Genomic DNA, 22567 nt, shown 5'->3' on the forward strand with positions numbered 1-22567 from the left:
AATTCCCCAATCTGTTTACTTGTTTGTCTTTTGAGGGAAGATGCCCACAAGGGCAGCAGGGCAGCAACCAGGAGGAAGACATCATAAAATATCTGTTTTATGACCTAACCACAACTCGCATGTTTTGTGATCTAACTGAGGTAGCAAAGGTGACAGGAAGATTTGTATATCTTTAATGAAATACAGACTCACTCTCACAAGATAGGATCGGGAAACCAAACTTAATAAAGACAACTCAGAAACTTCAACTGGTCCAAAAAGCAGCTGCCAGATGACAGATTGTGGTTCCTTTTAGAGCTCATGTAACCCCTGTTTTTGGTTTGTTTCCAGGCCTGATTCAAAGGCGCTTGCACTAGTGTTTAAAGCCCTAGACAACTTAGTTGCCAAGTATTCCCTACAAACTTTCTACTTCCCTACTCTTGGGTGTTAAGATTGACCAGAGTAGTAGTTGGTAGTTCCATCACCCTCAGAGGTTCTGGAGATGGTAGCCTGGGCAATGATATTCTCTGACAGAGTTGCATCGGACACCTTCATTACATAGTTTCTGGTGTATGCTGAAGACTCACATCTTTACCCTAACCTTTACCCTAACACAAATGTTTTCAGAACCCATCCTATTCCCGTGACGCTCATTTGCTTTAATTGTTTTTAATATGGAATTTTAAATTGTTATAAGATGCCCTTGGAGTTGCTGGTGAAGGGCAGGTAATAAATTGAATAATAATATAATAATATATAGGGGTTGACCCTTACAAGGCTGGCTTTTATCAACTGGACTGCCTGCAGGACATGCACTGAGCACCACGACAATGTGTTTCATATGAACCTCATGCTCTGTTTGACATGCATAATCCTTCAACTCCCAAAAGGGGTCTGAATATCACAGATCAACCGGCTTCAAGTGCTCGTCATTTGTATGATCCTCAGGCTCAGCCCTAGTTCCCCAAAGATCATAAAACTACACATCTTGACAATATGATCTACAAAACACCTAAGCCAATATCAGTGGTGCATACTGTGTTTCCCAAGCTCTGTTTATGTGTGAGTGTTGTTCATTCCTTCTAGTTATGCATGTTTTTAAACCTAAGTTCCATTTTGGTTACTGCCAAGTATAGGATAATTGTGTTGTTGTTATGAGTGAGGAAAAGAGCAAGCAGATTCAGGTACTAATTCTTCATATTTCTGAGTGTAGAGTTACAGTTAGGATTATCTGGCCAGCATAAACTGCATTGTCCAACCGATGGCATTCATGTTATTGTTTTTATTCTACATGGCAATTATCGCCATGTAAGCAATGTGCGTAGAGCAGACCTTTGATTACTGAAATAAATCTCAGTTACATGGCCCTGGTTGAGCAATTCACTGGGTTACTAAGGTGATATTTACTTGTATAGAAGGAGTGTTCACATCAAAGCGTGATGTTAGCCAACGTTTGAATCCTTTCATTTTGTTTTCAGATTAGCTAGAAACAAAGTCTTCTGTCCGCCTAAGTAGTCTCATTTTTAAATGCAGCAATGTTTTTGACATGGAAATACATATGAAATGAGTGGAATGTTAACTCCGAGAGACCAATATCCTCTGTTAAATTATGTTTGTGCGATTTAAAAAAAAAATGATCCGGAATTCGCTGTGAACGAGGCTAAACAGGAACTATGCCATCCAGCCATATCAGACCTGACACATCAGAGGTGAGAAATAATGGATCTTAGAAAGCATGTCTATTATCCGGTCTTAAATGTACATAATCTTGCAACACTTTCTGATGTAGATTGATGAGGTAACAGCAACGTATATAAATTGCTTTTTCCTATAAACAAAGCCCTTTATTATCTTCATTTTTTGTGCGATCAAATCTCACCGCCTGTGAAAGGTGTTTACAAGTAGGCTGGTTTTAAACATTACCCAAATAATGTTTTAAATTTGCTTTATGGGGATTAAATACATATAGGCATTGGGTGTGATTTAGTAAAGATTTTCCTTTGTTGCCAGTGGGAGTTCATCTCCATCAGGAACAACGCCGGTGGTAACTGAAGTCTCCTCAGCATTCTCTCTTGTCTGTTACACTTTTTATCTTTAAGCTCAGGGTCATATTACCCTACGTGGTGCTTCAGTTTAGAAGGTTGCGACAGCTGCTAGTTACGCACATGAGTGCTCAGTGTTCATGTTCTGTGACTAATAGACCTGAAATGCTATTAGCAACAGTTGATCCTTTTTTTAAATAAGAAGTTCAAAGCAAAGGAGTGTTAGGCTACCTTAATACAGCGAAGGGAGCACCTCCTTGCTATCATGTCGCTAATAGCTTAACTGTACAGATCTAATGGAGGGAGGAGCAGGGGTAACAAAGCCCTGTTTCGCTAATTACGCTGCTTTCCTAATTTCTAATTAAAACCAGCCTCCCCACAAATCCACCTAGTTGTGAAAATAAAATCTAGACTGACCAGATCGAAAGCCGGTTCTGGCCTAATCAGTTTAACCTAGAAAAGAAATGACACATTTTGAAAGGATCGCATGAATGGAGATATAGGGTTTTCGTCAACACCCCCCCTCCCCCGCCATGTCATCTTTTGAGCATCTGCAAAAGCTTTTAATTTATTGCCTTTTAATATTGTCTCTGCACCATCCTTATTCCTTTAATTTCTTGATTGCATCTTTTTATTTGCACCAAAACTTCTAAAACTGTTATAAACAATAAATGTGACAGTGGGCAGCCTTGTCTGGTTCCTTTAGTTATTTTACAATTCTCAGTCAGTATTTACTTGATTGTTCAATATATATTGCCTTAACTCCTTTTATAAAAATGTCTCCACAACCCATATATTCCAGAATGCTCAAACAGTATTTTAAACTGGTAATGTAATTATCCCATGGCACTTTTAGATTATATCAGGCACAGCTCTCCATTCAGCTTCCATAAATTTAAATGGCTGTGCTGCCATTTTTACCCAATGATCTGCCACAGTTTTTTTATGTTCCGAGCAGTGTTAGAAACTGAGATATGAAAGCTGGGAGCTAAACAGCACCTTAAACCTAGGTTATGGGTGCAATAACTGAATGTCTCTAGGCACACTTTTTTATAACAAGAATACAAAGCTGAAAATAAATGAACTGTGGCTAAATATTATGTTCATTTTTCACATGGTCTAGTCCTTCCCCTGCTCACCCCCCCTTAATATTCTTAAGAGGATCTCTTCTCCAGTCTTTGAAGAGTAGCTTGAAGTGGGGAGGCAGAAAACGGTCTTCCTTCCACTCCACAGTTTTAATCTGAAATGTTAGGCTGCGCCCAGAGCTCAGAAACTGCTCACTCTAATGAAATTCCCTGTCGCAAAATGTGCCTAGAACAATGAGAGTTTCCAACACTGGTTCTGAGGTGACATTACTTTTCTTTTTTGAGTGCTGTTATTTATCAGTCAAGGGATGCAGGTGGCACTGTGGTCCTCTAAACCACAGAGCCTAGGGCTTGCCGATCAGAAGGTTGTTGGTTCGAATCCCCACGATGGGGTGAGCTCCCGTTGCTCGGTCCCTGCTCCTGCCAACCTAGCAGTTCGAAAGCACAAAGTGCAAGTAGATAGATAGGTACCGCTCCAGCAGGAAGGTAAATGGCGTTTCTATGTGCTGCTCTGGTTCGCCAGAAACAGCTTAGTCATGCTGGCCACATGACCCGGAAGCTGTACGCCAGCTCCCTCAGCCAATAAAGCGAGATGAGCGCCGCAACCCCAGAGACGTCCGCGACTGGACCTAATGGTCAGGGGTCCCTTTACCTTTACCTTTACTTAGTAGTCAGTCAAACATGGATAATAGTGCTAGATATTGGGGAAGGGGAAGCTCTTGTCTAAGTTCAAGAGCAAAACTAGGACAGCTTCATCCTACCTGAAACCACTTTTGATCACCACAATATGTTAAGCTTGCCCCCATTCCCTGAGCAGTGTGGAAGCGTACAGCATACATGTGGAAGCATGTAGTTTAAACATTCCAACAGCGCATTCCACTGCCCCAACAACCTTAGATTAGCATTAAGTGCCAAGCAGGTCAGTTGCAGAAATCTGATAGCCAAACCTTTAACAGTAGTTATTCAGTTTCATTGTGTCTTGTTACCATGTCAGAGTTTCTGTCATCCCGGTAGACATAATGTTTGACTAAACAAACAAACAAACAAACAAACAAACAAACAAACAAACAAACAAACACCATTAATAGTTCCCTCCTGTTACAGGACTTGTGTGTATAAGAAATCAAAGATATCTCATGTCAGTCCAAACCTCCACCCCATCTAAAGCCCCTCGAGTGGTGGATTGGGGGTTTGGGTTGTCCCTTTGCATATTTAGTTTGTTCATACTAATTGCTTATAAGATTTTTAAAAAATTAAAAATTTATTTTAATGCATTTAGCTTTTAGAGCTTCACGTTTTTTACGTTCCGGAAGACGTGTGGAATTTCAAGTTGAATACAGTTCCTGTAGATGTTGCCAGCAAATTTTTTTCTGCGGGATTTATAAGGTGAGTTGGAATAGTAAATGTCGGGTCTGCCTTTGAGCGTAGCAGTTCTAGTAGCAATTTATCCATTATATAAGCGGTGTAGTTTTCTAAAAGAGAGCCAGTGTGGTGTAGTGGTTAAGAGCGGTAGTCACGTAATCTGGGTAACCGGGTTCGCGTCTCCGCTCCTCCACATGCAGCTGCTGGGTGACCTTGGGCCAGTCACACTTCTGTGAAGTCTCTCAGCCCCACTCACCTCACAGAGTGTTTGTTGTGGGGGAGGAAGGGAAAGGAGATTGTTAGCCGCTTTGAGACTCCTGAAGGGGAGTGAAAGGCGGGATATCAAATCCAAACTCTTCTTCTTCTTCTTCTTAAAAGCCAATTGTCGTATGCTGGGAAGCTTCCATGATTCTTCCATCAATTCTTTTGTAAAATGGAAAGCAGCCAAATTACTCGAGGGGAGGGGAGGGGTTTTTCAATCATTTGTCCTCTCAAAACCACCCTCAAGCTGCTTTTCTCCCTGAGGGGAAAATATTTGGGTTTCTTGTATCTTATCTCTCATTAATGAGACATGAGCTTCTGGGAAGAAGGGTTTTGACTGGACAAGTAACAGGAAGGGACAAAGTCTAGGAGCTCCTCTTCAGCTTTGCTCCTGATTTCAGCATACCACGTAGGAGATTATGATAAAATGTGTGTTATATTCATTGTATTGGAAAGTTTCATTGTTAAGGTTTTAGAAACTAGAGTTCAGATTCAAACAAGAGGAGCAACTTGCCCCAACCATTTAAGTCAGACTCCTCTGGCTCTCGGGCTCCTGCCGCCAATAATCCTTAAAATTTCAGTTTATGAGGTTCTGCTTATTTTCTGTTAGTGATCGCTACTCTCCCTTTTCTCAGCCACCTACAATCAGGGATGCAAAGATCTCAGTTTTGGTTCTCTCGGTTTCTCATTTTCCCAGTCTGAAATTCAGTTCTCCACATTTTTCAGCAATTTGTTATTTCTATGTTTTTTAAAAGTCCTCATGAAAATTCACCAGCATTTTAGTGTTAATTTTTCCTAATAAACACCTTTTTACATGCAGTTTATACACATTTTTGCAAGTACTTCCCCAAATATAATGCATTTCTGAATGCTATTTTCACTAATTACATTTTTATGCACACTTTCCCCATATATATACATCTTTGTAAACACTGATTGAAGAACTGGATGGTAATATTCAGATAAGTATGAATTTTGAAGGACAGTTGTGTTTTGGTTTGCATTGTTTCAGAAAGAGCCAATTTGATAGATTTGGCTTTAAATGAGTACCGAGTCAAATTTCTCTTCCATCGCTGACTACAATTCCTAGATTTTACTGGAAATAAGTAACGGTTGTTCAGGTCTATTGTGCAGAAGTGTTTAGTGTTCTTCTGTGTAAAGTGCACTCCTTCAATACCAGACATATTGGTGGGAAAGGATGTTGGCAATCACTGTAGAAAATGTCGACAACTTTAAATTAGGCAAGTGTCAGGGGTTCAGGAGCAGAGGCGAGGTCAAGGGAGGAAACAGAGAGCGAGGGGGAGGAGTCCGAAGAAAAGATGAGTGATGACGACGACCCGAGATCTCCGAGTCTTTCCAGTGAATCAGAAGATTCACAGAAAGGAGCGCCAGTGGCCAGAGCAAGGGGGGAGCCTAGGGGGACACCCCAGGAAGAAGGGTCCAGAGGGGGTTCAGAGGGCAGCAGTTGGAAATCGGGGCCAGCGTCACCAATAGAGAGCAGTGGAGAGGAAGGGCGCCAGGTATCGAGCTCTGGCAGCTCGCAGCAGGGGGGAGGGCATGAGTCAGGAGTGGCCACACCTCCATCGGGGAGCGAAGAAACGGTCAAGCGGAAAGTGGAAGGTTGGGCGCGCGCGCCAAGTTCAAATGCACAGGAAGGCGGCGGAGTAAGCAGCCCTGAAAGGGAGCCAGGTCCTAAAGCCCGACGCAAGGAGACAGAAGGGTCCGGGGGGTCAGCGTCAGAAGAGTCCAGGACGGAAGAGACCACGGGGGGCAGAGGGACCCAGAGAAGAACGGTCAGGCGGAAAAGGTGGAGTAAGGCTAGGGTATTAAGTTGGTGTACAGGGGGCGGAGACTCAGACGGAGCTTCGCCGGTCTAGCTTATAGGACGTAGAGCTGCACGCGGCAGCTTAAAAATGGAAACTGTAACTCAATAAAGACTTTTATAAAGTGAACGTTGGCTAGCGTGATCCTCTGGGAGCTAGGATCTGGGAGCAGCTCTGACAGCAAGAGTCTTATTATCTTCAGGTTAATCGTCTTACTAAGTTCAGAAACTTGTACCCACCTAGTTACATTTCCAAGATCATAGGGAATTTTAATAGTTACTTATCTATAGATCACAGAAACTATTAATGTCCTATTAGTGTTATTCATTCCTAGCATTATGAATTATAATACAATGCTATCTTATAATGAAGAAAATTCCTGCCTTAATTATCTGAGAAACTGCTTAGAACATCGGTCTTGCTAACTAAGATCTTACGCATGAAATTAGAAGTTTCGGCTGCAATGTTAACAGAGCCTGACATGGATGAATCATGTGAATAAAGAGATTTCTGGCACCTTGGAGATTTTATTTGTTATCACAAAATAAATGTTTCATTGTTTGTGCACAAGAAAACCCACCTTGGCACCAGAGGGCTCTAAAAGTTAATGTTCAAGGTTTAAGTCATCAGTGTGAGCTTTCGGAGGTAAAATTAGATCTTTGTGGCATGTAATTAATGTACATTTCCTTTATACACCCACTTCCAAAACAAATATATCAATCATGTCTCTGCAGTAATGTAATCTGGTATTCTAGGGTGCCACCTTATATGACATTGAGAACATTAAGAGAGCAGCTCGGAGACTACCTGGGTGAAGATGCAGTTGTGGATAAGTATATCTTCCTAAAATGTATAGGGAAGAAACTTGCAGTGGTAAGTTTCTTCTGTGTTTCTGGGTTATCGAGAAGAGCTGTATGCTTATTTTCAAATGTTCCCAATTAACATTTCAAGTTCATGTAGTGGCAGTCAGGGAAAAAATGTGATTCTTTTTCTCCCTGGCAGCTACCGTTTCAAAATAAAGAGTTATAAAACTAAGCAGGTGGAGATTATTTTTTTAAAATTAGGCATTTTTTGGTCACAGTCCAGTAGGCTCCTTTGCTCATGGGCTGCAGATGCCAAAAAGAGTTTTTGGCTTTATCTTCCTGCATGGCTTCCCTTACACTATACACCACAAGTTTAATTTGAAGTCACGAGGAGGTGAATATTTGGGGAAGTCCACATTATATGGGTCTCTCCTGTCACGTGCAATTTTGATCATGGCTTGCATTTCTAAAATTCTGTAACTGCCATACCTGCCACTCACAAGCAGGGAGCTTGTAAGAATATGAACCATAGAGTTGGATGGGACCATGAGGAACATCTAGTCCAGGGGTTGGCAACCTAAGGCCCATGGGCCGGCAGCAGCCCACAAGGCTTGTCTAACCGGCCCATGGTGATCCCTGTTGCCCCCCCCCCCCGCTGCCCACTCTTACTGGTGCGGGGACCAACTTCCAGGTTGATGGAACCTGTGCACATGCGTACGGGCGCTCCTCTGACCCGGATGTGCACCGGAAATAGCATGTGTGCCTCCGTGTGGGATGGGGAAGCGCCCATGCACATGCACACACGCTATTTCTGGCACACTTCCGGGTTGAAGGAGCGCCGGAAATAGCGTGTGTGCATGTGCACAGGCGCTCCTCCAACCCATCCTCCAACGGACAGAGTGTCGACCGGCCCATCCTTGGATAAGGTTGCCTACCTCAGATTCTAGTCTAACCAATGCAGAAATCTTTTCCCAAACATGGGGCTTGAACCCACAACCTTAAATATAACAATAGTGGGGTTGTTGTTGTTGTTTAGTCGTGTCTGACTCTTCGTGACTCCATGGACCAGAGCACGCCAGGCACTCCTGTCTTCCACTGCCTCCCGCAGTTTGGTCAGGCTCATGTTAGTAGCTTCGAGAATACTGTCCAACCATCTTGTCCTCTGTCATCCCCTTCTCCTTGTGCCCTCCATCTTTCCCAACATCAGGGTCTTTTCCAGGAAGTCTTCTCTTCTCATGAGGTGGCCAAAGTACTGGAGCCTCAGCTTCAGGATCTGTCCTTCCAGTGAGCACTCAGGGCTGATTTCCTTCAGAACGGATAGGTTTGATCTAGTGGGGTAGGAGAGCTTAAAAAAAATAACATCTGGCTACCAATGCGCCCCTTTGGTTTCAGATAATACATGGGTCGATGAATCCAAAAAGCCTAGGACACAAATTTTCACGGCCTTCTAGCAGCAATGGTGGCTCATTTACCAGAAGTAATGTATTTAGCGTTAACCCTGACAGTGAGTACTCGATTCTGACCAAACTAAGCCCCCTAGACATCAGGTTATGTAGTTAGAGCCAATCTGGAGCTCTTGCAAAGCAAACCTGCTTTCCCAAAACATTGTTTCTTTTTGTGATAAGGAAATAATAGGAAAATGCACTGGAAAGTGTGAGATAATGCTTGGTTGATGCAACGCCTGCTTAATCTTCCCAAGAGCAAATCAGGGCGAACACTCATAAAGTAGCTGGCGACATCTGCAATCAAATCCAAATGAATGCTTATTAAATAGGTTGTATTGCGGCACCCTGAGTGTAACTTAGTTGAGTGGAACCTTACGGGTGTTAGGTTCTTTAAGAGAGTCCTGCTGTTAACTGGCCTGCAAAGCAAACTTTGAACCTACGTTGTCCACCATCTTTGTTCTCTGCAAAAATGCCTCTCGCTTTCACTTTCATTTCACCTTTAACAGTGTAAATTCCCACGAATGCAATGAGATAGACCTCCCATGTAAAAACGCTCGGCAATTTTAAAAGCACTCTTAATGTTTTGATCTTAATAGCTGACATAGCGGAGAGTAGTAATTCCGAGGAAAATTAATGGTCTAATTGCAAGTTTTAATCATTTATTTCCCTTTGAGCTGCTGGAAGCCTTTCTGACAAAGAGGTTTGGAATTTGTTTTGCTTTCCCCTTTTTTTTTTACTGCCCCAATTCTTTTCCGTGCCAAGACTAATAAAAGACGCAACCATGAAGAAAATGAGATGGTTCTTTCAAGTACACGATCTGCCTGTGTGCAGAGTGCGGAGCTTGGAAAGCCTACTCTAGATGGTTGTCACAGAGTCCCTGGGAAGAGCTGACAAGCTCTTCTCTTGTCCAAACATATTTCTCTCTACTGCAAATCTCTCAGTTGTATTTACAGAATCAAATCAAGTTTTAACTGCTCTGCTAAGGACAAAGAAAAGCTTAGTGTCATAATATTTAAATAACTACAAAAGTTACCCACACAGTCATTGGTATTCCCAACAAACGTGATGAAGGCACTGGGTTTTATCAAGAGAAAGCGATTCATACGTTGCCCAAGTGAAATAGCTGGAATATAAGCTAGTCATGACCTACTTGTCCCATTGATTTCTGTAAGAAATGTGACCCATTTTCTTTGGATACGAGTCACTGTGTTTCTGGAAACTATGGTTTGCTGACTGGGAGCCAGCCTCAGGAACATGTACTTCATTCCCTTCCTCCTGACTCCTTCAGTGCAAGCCCTCCTTCACTTGCCAGCTGTCTTTTCATATTGTAGTGTTACATCTGCTGTGATGTTAACCAAGGCTAACACTAATCCGGTTCCACCTTAACCAAGATTTCCAAAGCTGCTTCAACCCTTGGTTTCAAATCCAGATCAATATCGGAATTAGTTGGTTTCACTGCAGGCATTATAATCAAACCATGATTAAGACCAACAAGAAGATGCAGCGGGGGATTCTAGGAAGGTGTGGGGAGGAATAAGGGAGCAGGGAGTGCATATTCTCAAGCCCTGTTCCCAATTTACAAACTATAGTTTGTAAGGAGCCCATGCTATATCTTTAGGAAATCACTATGTATATTGTTTTGGTCTTTCCCCACCTTTTTCTACGTTTCAAAAAGCCCTTGTACAAATGGTATAAAGCACCCTTTTGATTTACTTGATAGGAAAGGTTGACGTTGTTTTATAATATTTGAGCGGTCAGAGCAATTATATGTAATTATACGCATGTGAACAAACATTTGCTGAATTTCCCAGTTCTACCGTTGCCCAACAGCGCCTTAATCTCTTCCCAGAGATACTTCTTTCTAATAAGAGAAGAGATACTTGAACTCTGTAAAGACATGTTGCTTTTATTTTAGGGGAATCAGCAGCCTTATTTTTTGTATCCATTAAAGTTAAGTGACATTCAAATTAAGCAACATGCTTTTCTTTTAATGAACCGCAACCGTTCACGGTAAAAATCTGGTGTGGTTTTAAACAAGCATCTTTTTATATTGTTATGTGCTTCCAACTCCCCTGTGAGAAGTCCAGAGGTAGCACAAGAATGAGAGATTTTATAACAGTTGATTATTTATAAGGAGAAAGTAATAAAGACACACTTCTAAAGCAAAACCACCAATTCTCTATTAGCTCTCAAAAGAAAAATTGCACCCCAAATATACTTCTGTTTTAGTCAGCTTATCTATAAACTCCAAGTGCTCTTGGCGCTCTTTCCCTTTTTCTATCCAGATTCAAAACTGCGAAAACTTGCTTCTAAAACTCTTTTTGTGCCTCCCCGTTAACACTGATGAGTGTGACTTTCTGAAGGCTGGAATCATTATGGACCATTTAGTACTTTTGATAAACCTCTGATCATATAAATTCAGAATAATAATAAGGGCAGCCAAATTTATAGCAGCATTTTCTATGTTACTTCTAAGGCGTTCACACAACTGAAGGAACCTTAGGTGATTAATGAGATTTAATTAATTGATTTATCGTTTGATTAATGGAGCAATCCTAAGGGAGCAGTGATCAAAGATGGTTCAGACACTTTTGCTAAATCGCATTCCCTGCCAGAAATGGAACGACCCATTTGCAGAAGGGCATCTCTGAGCCTAACACTTATAAAAAAATTATTAGAAATTAGCTAAAAACAGACAGATGCAATAAAACAATAAAAATAAAACTGCCAAAGTGAAAAAGAATTTATACGCCTTTGTAAATAAAAAATGGCATAACTATCTAGCAGAATTCCCAAGATAGATATTCTGTGTTTTTCATTATTCACAAAAGTTTTGAGTATAGCATTTTTAAAAAATGTTATATTCTGGCTTTCAGGAATGTAAGATGCTATACAAATTGAATGGTAGGGCACTATCCTGTTTTGATAACGTTGTTTCTGTTGTTAACTTCCAAGGTGAAAGCAAAGCAAGAAACAGAACTGAAGCTCAAATCGTTTGCTCCTCCCTATGTACGTATATTGTTACATCAATTTTCGTGTAAAAGCAAAGCTATGTTATTTAAAAATATATTATTTATTTCAGATTAACTTCCTGTACATTTCAGGCATTTCATCCAGAACTTTATTTGTTGCCTGGAGTAGAAAGTATTTATTCATCTTCATCGTCAACTCCAGAAAGACATCACAGTAATGCAGACTATATACGTGCATATACATCATATCATAGACCACCTGATGTATCAGCTCCAGATCGTGAAGCTGGCCAGAACCCCAACGTTTTGGAGAGTTCCTTGAAACATCATCTCAGCCCAACTCAGGATAAAAATAATTTAATAGGATGGGACGAAACTGAAAAAGGAAGGGCTCAAGATCTCCCTGCAACACAGATCTCTAAGCAAGAACAGAACGAAAGGATTAAAGAGAAATATAATTCACAAAGAAGGGAAGGTGAGATATATCAAGGCTGCTTAATTGCTATAACAACCAAGTTCAGGTCAAATTACAAGGACAGCACAAATATTTCTTTTCCTCTGATTTTTTTTAAAAAATAGTTTTCAATTATTTCTCCTCCAGCAAGAGCTGCACTTCATATTAAGATCAGACAAGTTATACCTTGTTTGAAACCATGAGGAGTTTTCAACATGAGGAGGAAAGCATAGTTTTAATTTCTTTCTCCACAATCGAGGCTTGGAGCCTGTTGTGTCAGGAGAGGGCAAACGATCTCTCCCCCTGCCCCACCATACCTTATTTGAGAGGGAGATTAAGCATCTTTAACCTGGCCATTATTTCATTGTCTGTATTGATGATGCTAGCAGTAGGATTCCCATCTACTAATCTGGTTTTGTGCTTTTTTGGTGTTAACAGTTTTGCTAGAGTTTGGGTTCCATCAGGTTTTTCTTCCCTGAAACTTCATTTGCCACAACTGCCATTCCCTTGTTCAGTTAATCATATGTCCAGACTGGTTTCGTTCAAAATTAAGGTTTCGGGGCGGGGGGGGGGAGGAAATCAAATCAGAACAAATTGTTTGCAATATGAGTTCCTGATATTTATTTGTATTTTGGTCCTACCTAGACTGTGGCATATGTAACATTTGCTTTTTTAATTTAACAAAGGTTCCAACAATATCACTTGTTACCCAAAAAACCCCTTAATTTTTATTTAATGGGTATATATTTCTTTGAAAATTGATACCCAGCTTTCTTAGAAATAAAATAAACTTAAAGTGGCTTACAAAAAAAAAGTTCAAAATGTGCATAAAGCAGTTCACGTTACTTACGTTAACATGACTATTATAGTTAAATATGATTATTTATAATAATATGTGATAAATCTACAACTTAACACAACTCTCATAAGTATATATAGCCTAATATATAATTATGTACCGCCTCCAGGAGAAATTAGTTGTAACAGAGAGCTAAAGGAATCCATTAAATCTCCCTATACATTCCAAGATAAAATTTCTGAGAGACAAAACTCCGTAAGAAAATCCACATCGGTGAAAATTCCTCAGCGAAAGTCTTTCAGCCAAGCTCGAGAACGGCAGCAAAATACTCCTAGAAAGGTCAAGAAATACAAAGATTCTGTTGCACCTTTGCGTATGAGTCAGAACCGAGGGCAAGAGGGAAGCAACCAGATTCAAGTCAATCACATCACACAGAAGAAAAAAGGTATACATTGCTCCACTAAGCACTCCATTTAAAGTTTATTTGTATTTTGCATTAGCATTTTAAAAAAAAAAAATCTATCTGAAAAAGCTGCTCTGGAGATTCGGGGAGCTACCTGGAAAAGTATGAGCGGCACCTTGCAGGATTCCAGGGGGCAGAGGAATAAGCAAAGATTGCCTCCCACCTTCCTCTACTTGGGGAACCTCCACAGGATCTGAGAGCTTTCCATCAACAGAAGGAGGCCTTCCATTTACAGAATAGCCAATCTGAATCCCAACCCTTTGGTTTGCATGAAAGCATTTAATAAATAATGCACTTAACCGTATTTTTCCGTGTATAAAACAAGGTTTTTTAATTAGAAAATAATGTTAAACATTTGGGGTCATCTTATACACGGATAGTGCAGAGGGGGGATGGGCAATTGGTAGCAGCTGCGAGCAGGAGATTGTCAGCGGTGATTGGGCATGTGATTGGTGGCTGCTGGTGGCGAGCGGGCAGACGATTGGTGGCTCTGGCAACGCGTGGGATTGGCAGTGGCAATGAGGCAACTGAGCAATATTTGGCACCTCCCCCCCCAAAGAAAACCTTAACAACTCTTGACAATCTCCCCCCCATTTGGAGTCCCAAAAACAGGGGCGTCTTATACACAGGGGTGTCTTATACACGGAAAACTACAGTAATTTGCATTAAACTATTTAATAAAGCTCAGCGATCTGCGGAACTGGTCCAGAAGCCACACGAGGACAGCTTTTCGGTAGTAAACATTGGTGGTTCTTTAGGTGATAAGATCCGCTTGCTTGCGTCAGGCCTAATTAGAAGCCAGGAGTGACACCAATCCTAACCTAGATGAAAAAAATGGAAACTTGAAATGGTTGGACATTGCAAACTACAGCAGTTTATGAAAGGGGAAATGCATTGTGCCCGTCGGCTGATACGCACTTTTGTCCAGATTGCCTCCCATTTTCTACATTTTACAATCTCCTGTATAATAGGGCTGGACACGTTTTTATTAAAACACACTGGCAGTTGCCCTTAGATTTTTCTTTCATCTCAGGGTCTTCCTTCTGTATCCTGCCTGTGAGCCAACTGGCATTCTTGACTTTGTGTTGATAATTTCCATTTTTGCTTCAGGCGGATATGCCCAGAATCTGTACACACTCATTTTTTTTGCCAAGCCATTGCTTCTGGCGGTGGATGGCAGAAATAAAAACATGTATATAGAAACAGAAATATTATTTAATATTAGGTATTATTTATTACCCGCCCTACGTCCCAGGGCAGGTTACAACATTAAAACACACCATTAAAAACAGCTAAACAATTTTTTTTCTGACCTCTGATGTAGAAGAAGCTCCTATTGCGCTGGATGCAAATACAGAAAACGAAGGTAACCTGACAGGAATTGGAATGGGAAGACACACCACAGGGGATTCCGGAATCCCAGAATCATTGGAGGAGAGAGACATGGACTATTCACACAGAATGAGGAGGTAACGAAACAGAGAAATTTCTTTATATATCTTTGTGATAAAGGCTAAAAACACTTGAAATAAACAAGCTGTCATGCTGACAGTATTAGCTGCCCTTCATTAAAGTTGCATTAAGGGCTCCCAACATGTTGGATAATGGAGAAAAAAGCAAACACTTTAATTAGTTTTCAGACAAATATAATTAAACCTGTGAACCTGTTCTCTTCAACTCATTTCCTGTGTGTGAGGTTAGCGCTTCCATGGAATGTTTGCTACCGGTCCAGTTGGCTACCAGCAAGCTGCCGCGCCCTAATTTCAGCACCCCGTTTTCAGATTGGTAATCTGCCACCCCAGCACTCTATATTTGCTAGATCCCACCAGCCTTTTAAACAAATTTAATTAAGGTGGTTTGTTTCTAATGTAATTACTACACTGCACTTGGATTTCATCTTTAGCCAACAGCGCCTTGGAATTATTTATTGTTTCTAATGTAATTGCACTGTGCTTTAATTTCATCTTTAGCCAACAGCATCCTGGAATTGCCAAGTCTATTGCTGACACCGGTAGCGTGCAAGATAGCCAGGTATGTTGCCAAACGCCTAGCAAAATAAATAAATAACATAGTTGAAATTGGTTGAAATCGTTTCAATAACTTGAGCTCGTTTTTCTTTTCTTTTGGATTGTTGATTGCAATAAGATTTTGTTGTTGAAGCAGAATAACTTTTACCCACTCTTGGACAAATGCTCATGAAACAAGCGCTTTTGCCATACATCTGAAGTAGCATATATGCTACAAGCAATTGGAGATGCATGTGGGTTTATAATGTTTGCGTACACATACACAGAGATATATTCAGTACCAAAGTACCAAGGAGTAGACCAAGTCTATACATATTTAGTTGGAAATAAGAACAGAGGGCTATGTAAATTCTGGTTCTCTCAGTTTTTCATTTTTATAAAATGTTAAATTCAGTTTTCCACGTTTCTTCAGCAGTTCACATTTTTTGAGATATAAATCCTCAGGAAAATCCTTAAACATTTGAGGGTGAAATATCCTGTTTTGGCTAATGTACATATTTTGCAAATAATCTACCCCAATATAGTGCATTTTTGGGTTGTATTTTAAAAAATAATCCTAGGACGTTTAGTTTGGTTAGTATACACTTCCAGGTAAAGGTAACACTAAATACATTACTCCTGGTAACCGAGCCACAATAGCTGCTAGAGGGCCATGAAATTTTGTGGCCCTGGCTTTTAGACTTGTGTACTCATGTGCTATCTGAAACCAAAGCAGCTCATGGATTGGCAGATGTGAAATATATTGGCATTATTTTCAGCTCTCCTACCCCACTATCTGGGGCAATGCTGAAGTTCAGCTTGTTTGTCCATCAGAACACATGGGCCAGATGCATGCCATGAAATATGCCCTCGATACTCTGCAATGTTCAGAGATCAGTGGCAGAGGCATATGGATTCCTAGACAGACAGGTTGCGGACAGGGTTCCCTGAAGGTAACTATTGTTTTCCACTAAAAGGTCACTTGAGTTCGCCTTCCTTTTAAGACTGATATAAATAGACTCTCCAATTTCATGTACTGTAGGGAAAGCAGCAAAAGCTGACATGCCTTTTCATTTGGTCCCTAGACTGATGAAAATAACCTAAATGACTTTGCACATCTGAGCCAGTATATTTCGCCTCCTACTCCACCTCTTCTGGCTCTGTCTGTAAACAGAGCTGAAGTTCCCAGCGGAATCTTTCCAACAGAGGGTGAGCAAATCGTTCTAAGAGATCTTATGGGGTTAAAGTCCTCCCCCGTAACCTAGCGAGATCATGCCTGACTGCAAAAGGGAACAAAGATTGACAGCAAGAGACCCACACATCCGCACCATACCTTGAAAGCACACCTTCCTGGGCACCATAGTTAATGGTAGGGATGTCACAGAATTCTGCTGGAAATGGAAACAACAGGAGAAGTTACTCCTAATTCACAGGTTCATCTGAGATCAGGCACGGAAATCTCACAAGCGAATGCGAGCAGTTTTCGCTGCTGCTTTTCAGTCCATAAACGTCACATAAATAATTACACTGTTTTCTGTATTGTTTTTGCTGTTTCTCTTGCACTGAAATGTACTGGAATTAATTATGTAATTAGTTTCAGTCATAGTGGATAGTAAGATTAACAAATGTTGGTTTTAGCAGAAGCCAAACTGCAGCAGAATGGAAACGGATTGCGAAAAAGCTAGGTCAGGACTGAGATCACTGTCTTACATTCATAGTTTAGAGTGCTGGGAACTGAAGCTCTGTGAGGGGTAAACTATGTTTCCCAGCATTCTCTGGGGGGAAGCCATGTTCTTTAAACGTATGGTGTGAATATGACTTGACAGATATCAAAGCCTCTGGAAACCTAATGGGAAAAGCAGGAAAAGCCTTGAATCTCATGCTCTGCTTATACATGTGTGTAGATAAACCTTATAACACACACACAAAAATGACAATTCTCTAGGGACCTTCCTTCCAAGGAAACCAAGTACAAAGTATGCGCTAGGACCCCTCTCACCACTCTCATTTTTGAGGGTGTGCAACAACTCGGTAGTTAAAAATGGCATTAGTTAACAGCAGCAGGCTTTTCCTGGCTCTCTTATGAAGTAGGAGGCAGAGTATGCTTAAACGTAAGTGACCCCAGTGCATGCATTGTCTAAGCAAACACCGTTGTTGGGGAGCCACTAAGGAGTCACTTGTCATTGCCAGCATGTTCCAAAGACACTAATCCCAACCTCAGTGCTTGCCTTTCCTTTGACCGAGTGCCCCTGAGGGAGGATAATTTGGCTTAATTCAGTTTTTACATCATTAAAATTAATCCAGCCGTCTGTGTCACATCACAGACAAAGTGTTTTGTTATACAATTAGCACAATCCCCATAGAACTTATATTTGTTATTTCACATACAGTCTATATACCGTACTTTTCCATGTATAAGACTAGGGTTTTTTATTTAAAAATTATGTTCAGAATTGTGGGTCGTCTTATACACAGATACAATCTCCACCCCCACCCCCAGTGTGGCCTCCACCCTCCTGTGTCAGATTTATTTATCCTGGGCTTTCCGCATTTTTTAACCAGCACAAGTATACTAATCTTGAGGTTTCTTTTCCTCAGGTAGTGAGTTGATCAGACAGCTGCAACACATCAAGGCAGAACGAAAGCACCTGGAGAGGGCTAGAGAAGAGCTGGTTAAAAAAGTGAGGAGCTTACTGGAACAGAACAAACTCAGGCGATACCAGGGTATGTGTTATTAGGCTGAGATATCTGGTGAGGTTGTTAGCGACACACCCACACCCACCTCCTTAGTTTTTGTTTTGTTTTGTTTTAGGCCAGTGGCCAGAAAAAGAACGAACAGCGAAATCTCCCCCCTCCACCCCACCTTCTGCTTTTTAAAAGTTGTACTTAGGTAAACAGGCAGCTTTTGCGTTGGCCTCCATTGTCTCTGGAGTCACCAAAGCAGTATCTTGGAAAAAGGGGAGCCCAAGAGATACATTGACAAAGCGTAGCTGCTTTATGTATATAAAAACCTAGGTAGCTTTTGGCTGGTCGTGGGTGTGGTTTAGTGGGTTTTGACAGGTCAAGGTTACAAAGCCCAGGGAATAAAGAAGGTGAAGGAAGAATAACTTTGTTTCTGCTTGAGTGGAGGTGGTGGAGGACTGAGGAGCTAGAAAAGATAGAAGATAGCATCATTCAGTGGCGTAGCATGGGTTGTCAGCACCCGGGGCAAGGCAAGTAATTTGCGCCCCCTAACCCGTGGATTTTAGTAGGGGCAGAGAGCTGTGAGTGCCAGCGCCCCCCCCCCAGATGTTGCGCCCGGTGCGGCCGGCCCCCCCTGCACCCCCCACGCTACGCCACTGGCATCATTGTTGGGGGTGGGTTTGCTTTTGCTTCCCCCTCCATGGCAGTGTGCCATCTAGCACCCTGGTTTCCATCAGAATTGGACCATTTCTTAGATGTCTCTCAGTTTATACCCCTTCTTTACCTTTGTTAAAGTGAAGCCTCATACCTTCCTGCAAACCACACATTCAAGAGTTTGTGTTTCCACATGCTAGAGTCCAGCTATTCTCTTTTAAGTACTGTATGAAAGCCGTGGCACTTGACCTAGCATGTTAAAATTTATACAATGTTTTCAACTCTTAATATTTTTGGTTTATGTTCGAACAGAGCAATATTGCTTACTATTCTGATTCTTAAGTTACAATCCTGTATTTTCCTAGGACTAAGCCTCACTGAACTGAACAGGGTCTGAAAACCTGAATAGACTTGCGCCATTGAGAATATCATTTTGATCTGTGCTCTGGTTTCCCCCGTACAGCTCGTGATTCCTGGAAAAAGAAATATTTTGAAGCTAAAAAAGTCACAGCTTCCTTGGAGGAAGTTTCAAATAAACTGCGAGAAGATTTAGAACTTCACTACCAGAAATTGTTGATGCAGCTAGAAGCTAGGGATATAAGGAAAAAACGAAATAATTTAACACAGGTTGCTAATTCAAAGGTAAATGCTGTTTGTTCAGTCTTTACTCCCCTTTCCATAAAATCAAAGCTCCTTCATGCCATTTAGACAGATAAGTATTCTTCAGATTTTATAATAACCCTAGAAGAGAGTTTAATAATTTCCTTCACTAATCTGACATAATCCCTGCCTGTATAATTTAAATTGAGCTACTTTTTATATCTCAAAGGCTCAATTCCGTAACGGAACACGCTCATCGAGAATATTTGTATCAGACTGTTTTTCTTTTGCACAGGAAAATGATATCCATGCAGATTAACTTTCAAGCCATGATCCTAAACATACACTTATCTGGGTAGTCAGTTCCTTTGCTACAAGGATGGGCAAGCTGTGGATTTTCAGATGTTGTCGTACTACAGCTCTCTGCCTTCATTGACCATTGACCATGCCAGCTGGGATTGATGGAAGTCCAACAACTTCAGAAGGACCACAGGTTGCCCATGCAAGCTTTTCTGTACCAAGGCATTGTGTTTAGAATGTGAAAATAATGGAAATTGATAGTGACTTGCACTAGAAGACAAATACTATAATGGCAGTAGAGAGAGACAGAGAGAAGTCCCCCAAACTAGATGAAATGTAAATTAATACATAGCATTGTAACAACGTGGCCTTGCCAAAAATCATAGCTTTACAAACAGGAAAGATGGAAATTTCTCTGCAGGCTCTTTCCCCCTCAATTTGAATTGGCATAACACACTGCTTGCCTGATTCAACTCCGATATGTAATTAAATTGTTTTGTGTGTGTAAAATAGCTTTCTCGCTGGCTCGACAATGAAACTCGTGAGAATACAGTTTTAAGTTAATTAAATCCTTCCCATATGAATCATGCCCTTGAGATATCAACACAGTTCTGCTAATTACTCTGAGAACCAAAGGATTTGCTTGTGTCTCAGCCTTTTCTCATGTAGCAAACTTCCTCCTGTTTACATCTTTCAAGTTATCTTCCTGTTAAACCAAGATTTATCCCAGTTATATATCCTAGTTATAAGGCATGAATGATCCCCCCTTGAGATTACCTTCTGTTTACAGCAGTGACAGGGTGCCTTTGGTTTGCCAGATGCTGTTGGACTCCTACCAGCCTCGGCCATCATTGCCAGTGGTCAGGGATGATGGGAATCGGAATACAACATCTGGAATGCCACAGGTTCTCCATTCCTGGTTTTGATCATACGTTAAGACAACATCTTTGTCAGCTCTGTTCATTCTCACAACTGAGTTCTGCATTTGCACGGAGGAACTCTGGAACTTTCTAGAATGTTAGTTGAGGAGCTGGTGTTCTTTCTTGCTCATTCTGGTAGAGAAAGATGTGATTATCTGAGCACACTCTGAGTGGGTAAAGGAAACACATTCTTGACCATTTTCGCTACTACACAGACGGTAGCACCAGGAACTTCGTGATTTAGTTTCTCACAGCTTTCTATCTTCATTTTCAACCATTTCAGCTACCACTTGTTGTGTTAGTTTTCCTTTATGGTAATGGTGCTGCCATTTTCCTTTACAAAGCGCAGTAGCTGTGATGCCAGGTGACATCTATGACTACTGTCTCTTCTGTTTGGGTGAAGGAAAGCCACCTGATAGATAGATAGATACATGATAGATAGATACATGATAGATAGATAGATAGATAGATAGATAGATAGATAGATAGATGCAATCATTGCCTTAAATAATAGCTGTAAGGAGAAATTAATACTCAATTTTATTACGTATATAGTCACAGATTCAAACTCAAAACTGTGTGATATCAAAAGGGGAGATGGGAGAGTCTAAAACTGGCAGTACAATCAAAATACAAACCACAAGATTCCTTGCCCATTTCCCTTCATTTGCCGGAGAAATATTAGACAAAACTGGATCCCTTGATTCCAGAAAATAGCCTCTTGTCTACCCCAATCCCCAGAATGGAGTCCAGCACACGCCCTCTCACAACAAAGAGGTGTGGAGAGACAGGAAAATAACTCACATTGGAAGCACCCATATCTGCACATGACCTCTCTCTCTCTCTCTCTCTCTCTGAAATTCACTTGTGCCTTTTAATAGATAGAAGTCTCATGGGGAGAAGGGAAGGACAAGTTTATTCTGGGCTTGGGTCAGTCTAGGGCAGCTATAGCAAGGTCTGCCAGGTGTGTACCAACTAAGCATGGAAGTAAATTCACATGCAGAATTGCATTATTTTATGTTAATACAGTGAGGCCATGACCTCACCTGCCATGTGACCAATCAGTCCACCATTTGAGTAATTGTATGAGACATAGCCCTGAAGTTCTGCACTATGTATGTTTCTGGGAGGAAGGTGATACAACAGGAGCTGAGGGACTAAATCATGTAATTTTAAGGAGAGATGCAGATTTGGACGATTTGCACAGACAGTGATATTAATAAGTGCAGGATGTATGTTAACTCTGATCTATACGATGTTTCTTCTAGAATAATACAATAATCCAGATCACCACTCTGCAGCATGAAATTGAACAACTAAGGAGAAAGGTTGATAATGCAAAAATGAAGCTTGTCATAGAAATTAAGGTATTACACACTAACTTGCCTAGTTTGTTTTATATCCAAGTGAAGAATGTAAACATTATATTTAGATTTTTATCTCAAGCATACCTTTTAGTGTTTTTCTTTTTTTAAAAAAAACACATTTAAGTCACACTTTTGCTTCCAGGAGTATAAAGTGGCATACATCCCAATCCCCCATTTTATCCTCAGAATAACTCTTACAAAGCTTAGGCTGAGAAAAAGTAACTATGGGATAGCTTCATAGCTTCTTGAGAGCTTCATAGCTAAGTGAGGCATCAAACCTGGACCTCCCCAGTCATAGTCAAACACGTCACCCACGACACCACACTTGGCTCTTCAGTAGCTTAAGACTGGAGAGCTGGAGGTCAAGGGAAAGAACTTACAGTATCTTGCTTTTCAATTGCTTTTGTTCTGTAGGCATATTCTGAGTTCATTGCACTATGGAGCTGAGGACTAAAGGGTGTTTACCCTGGAGTTAAGCACATGGTCATATTTGAGATCTGGTTCACCAAAACATTGAACTTTAACTTTGCTTCCATAGCAGCGGTGTTTC

General features: G+C 41.0%; 1 protein-coding gene across 1 annotated transcript in view; it reads left to right on the top strand.

Annotated features, from left to right (window-relative positions):
• Positions 1-22567, top strand: part of SPATA1 (spermatogenesis associated 1) — a 30442-nt gene that overhangs the window by 717 nt on the left and 7158 nt on the right. Inside the window, exons 2-13 of the mRNA XM_083509936.1 lie at positions 870-1688; positions 4386-4492; positions 7308-7425; positions 11756-11809; positions 11905-12247; positions 13195-13470; positions 14813-14957; positions 15459-15519; positions 16580-16703; positions 18093-18218; positions 19294-19472; positions 21919-22017. Coding sequence (XP_083366062.1) covers positions 1653-1688; positions 4386-4492; positions 7308-7425; positions 11756-11809; positions 11905-12247; positions 13195-13470; positions 14813-14957; positions 15459-15519; positions 16580-16703; positions 18093-18218; positions 19294-19472; positions 21919-22017 — 1668 coding nt within the window. The 5' untranslated portion in view covers positions 870-1652. The remainder of the gene's footprint in view (positions 1-869; positions 1689-4385; positions 4493-7307; positions 7426-11755; positions 11810-11904; positions 12248-13194; positions 13471-14812; positions 14958-15458; positions 15520-16579; positions 16704-18092; positions 18219-19293; positions 19473-21918; positions 22018-22567) is intronic.

This window comes from Podarcis liolepis (genome assembly GCF_965112155.1).
Source record: "Podarcis liolepis genome assembly, chromosome: 6".
In the NCBI taxonomy this organism is placed as follows: Eukaryota; Metazoa; Chordata; class Lepidosauria; order Squamata; family Lacertidae; genus Podarcis; species Podarcis liolepis.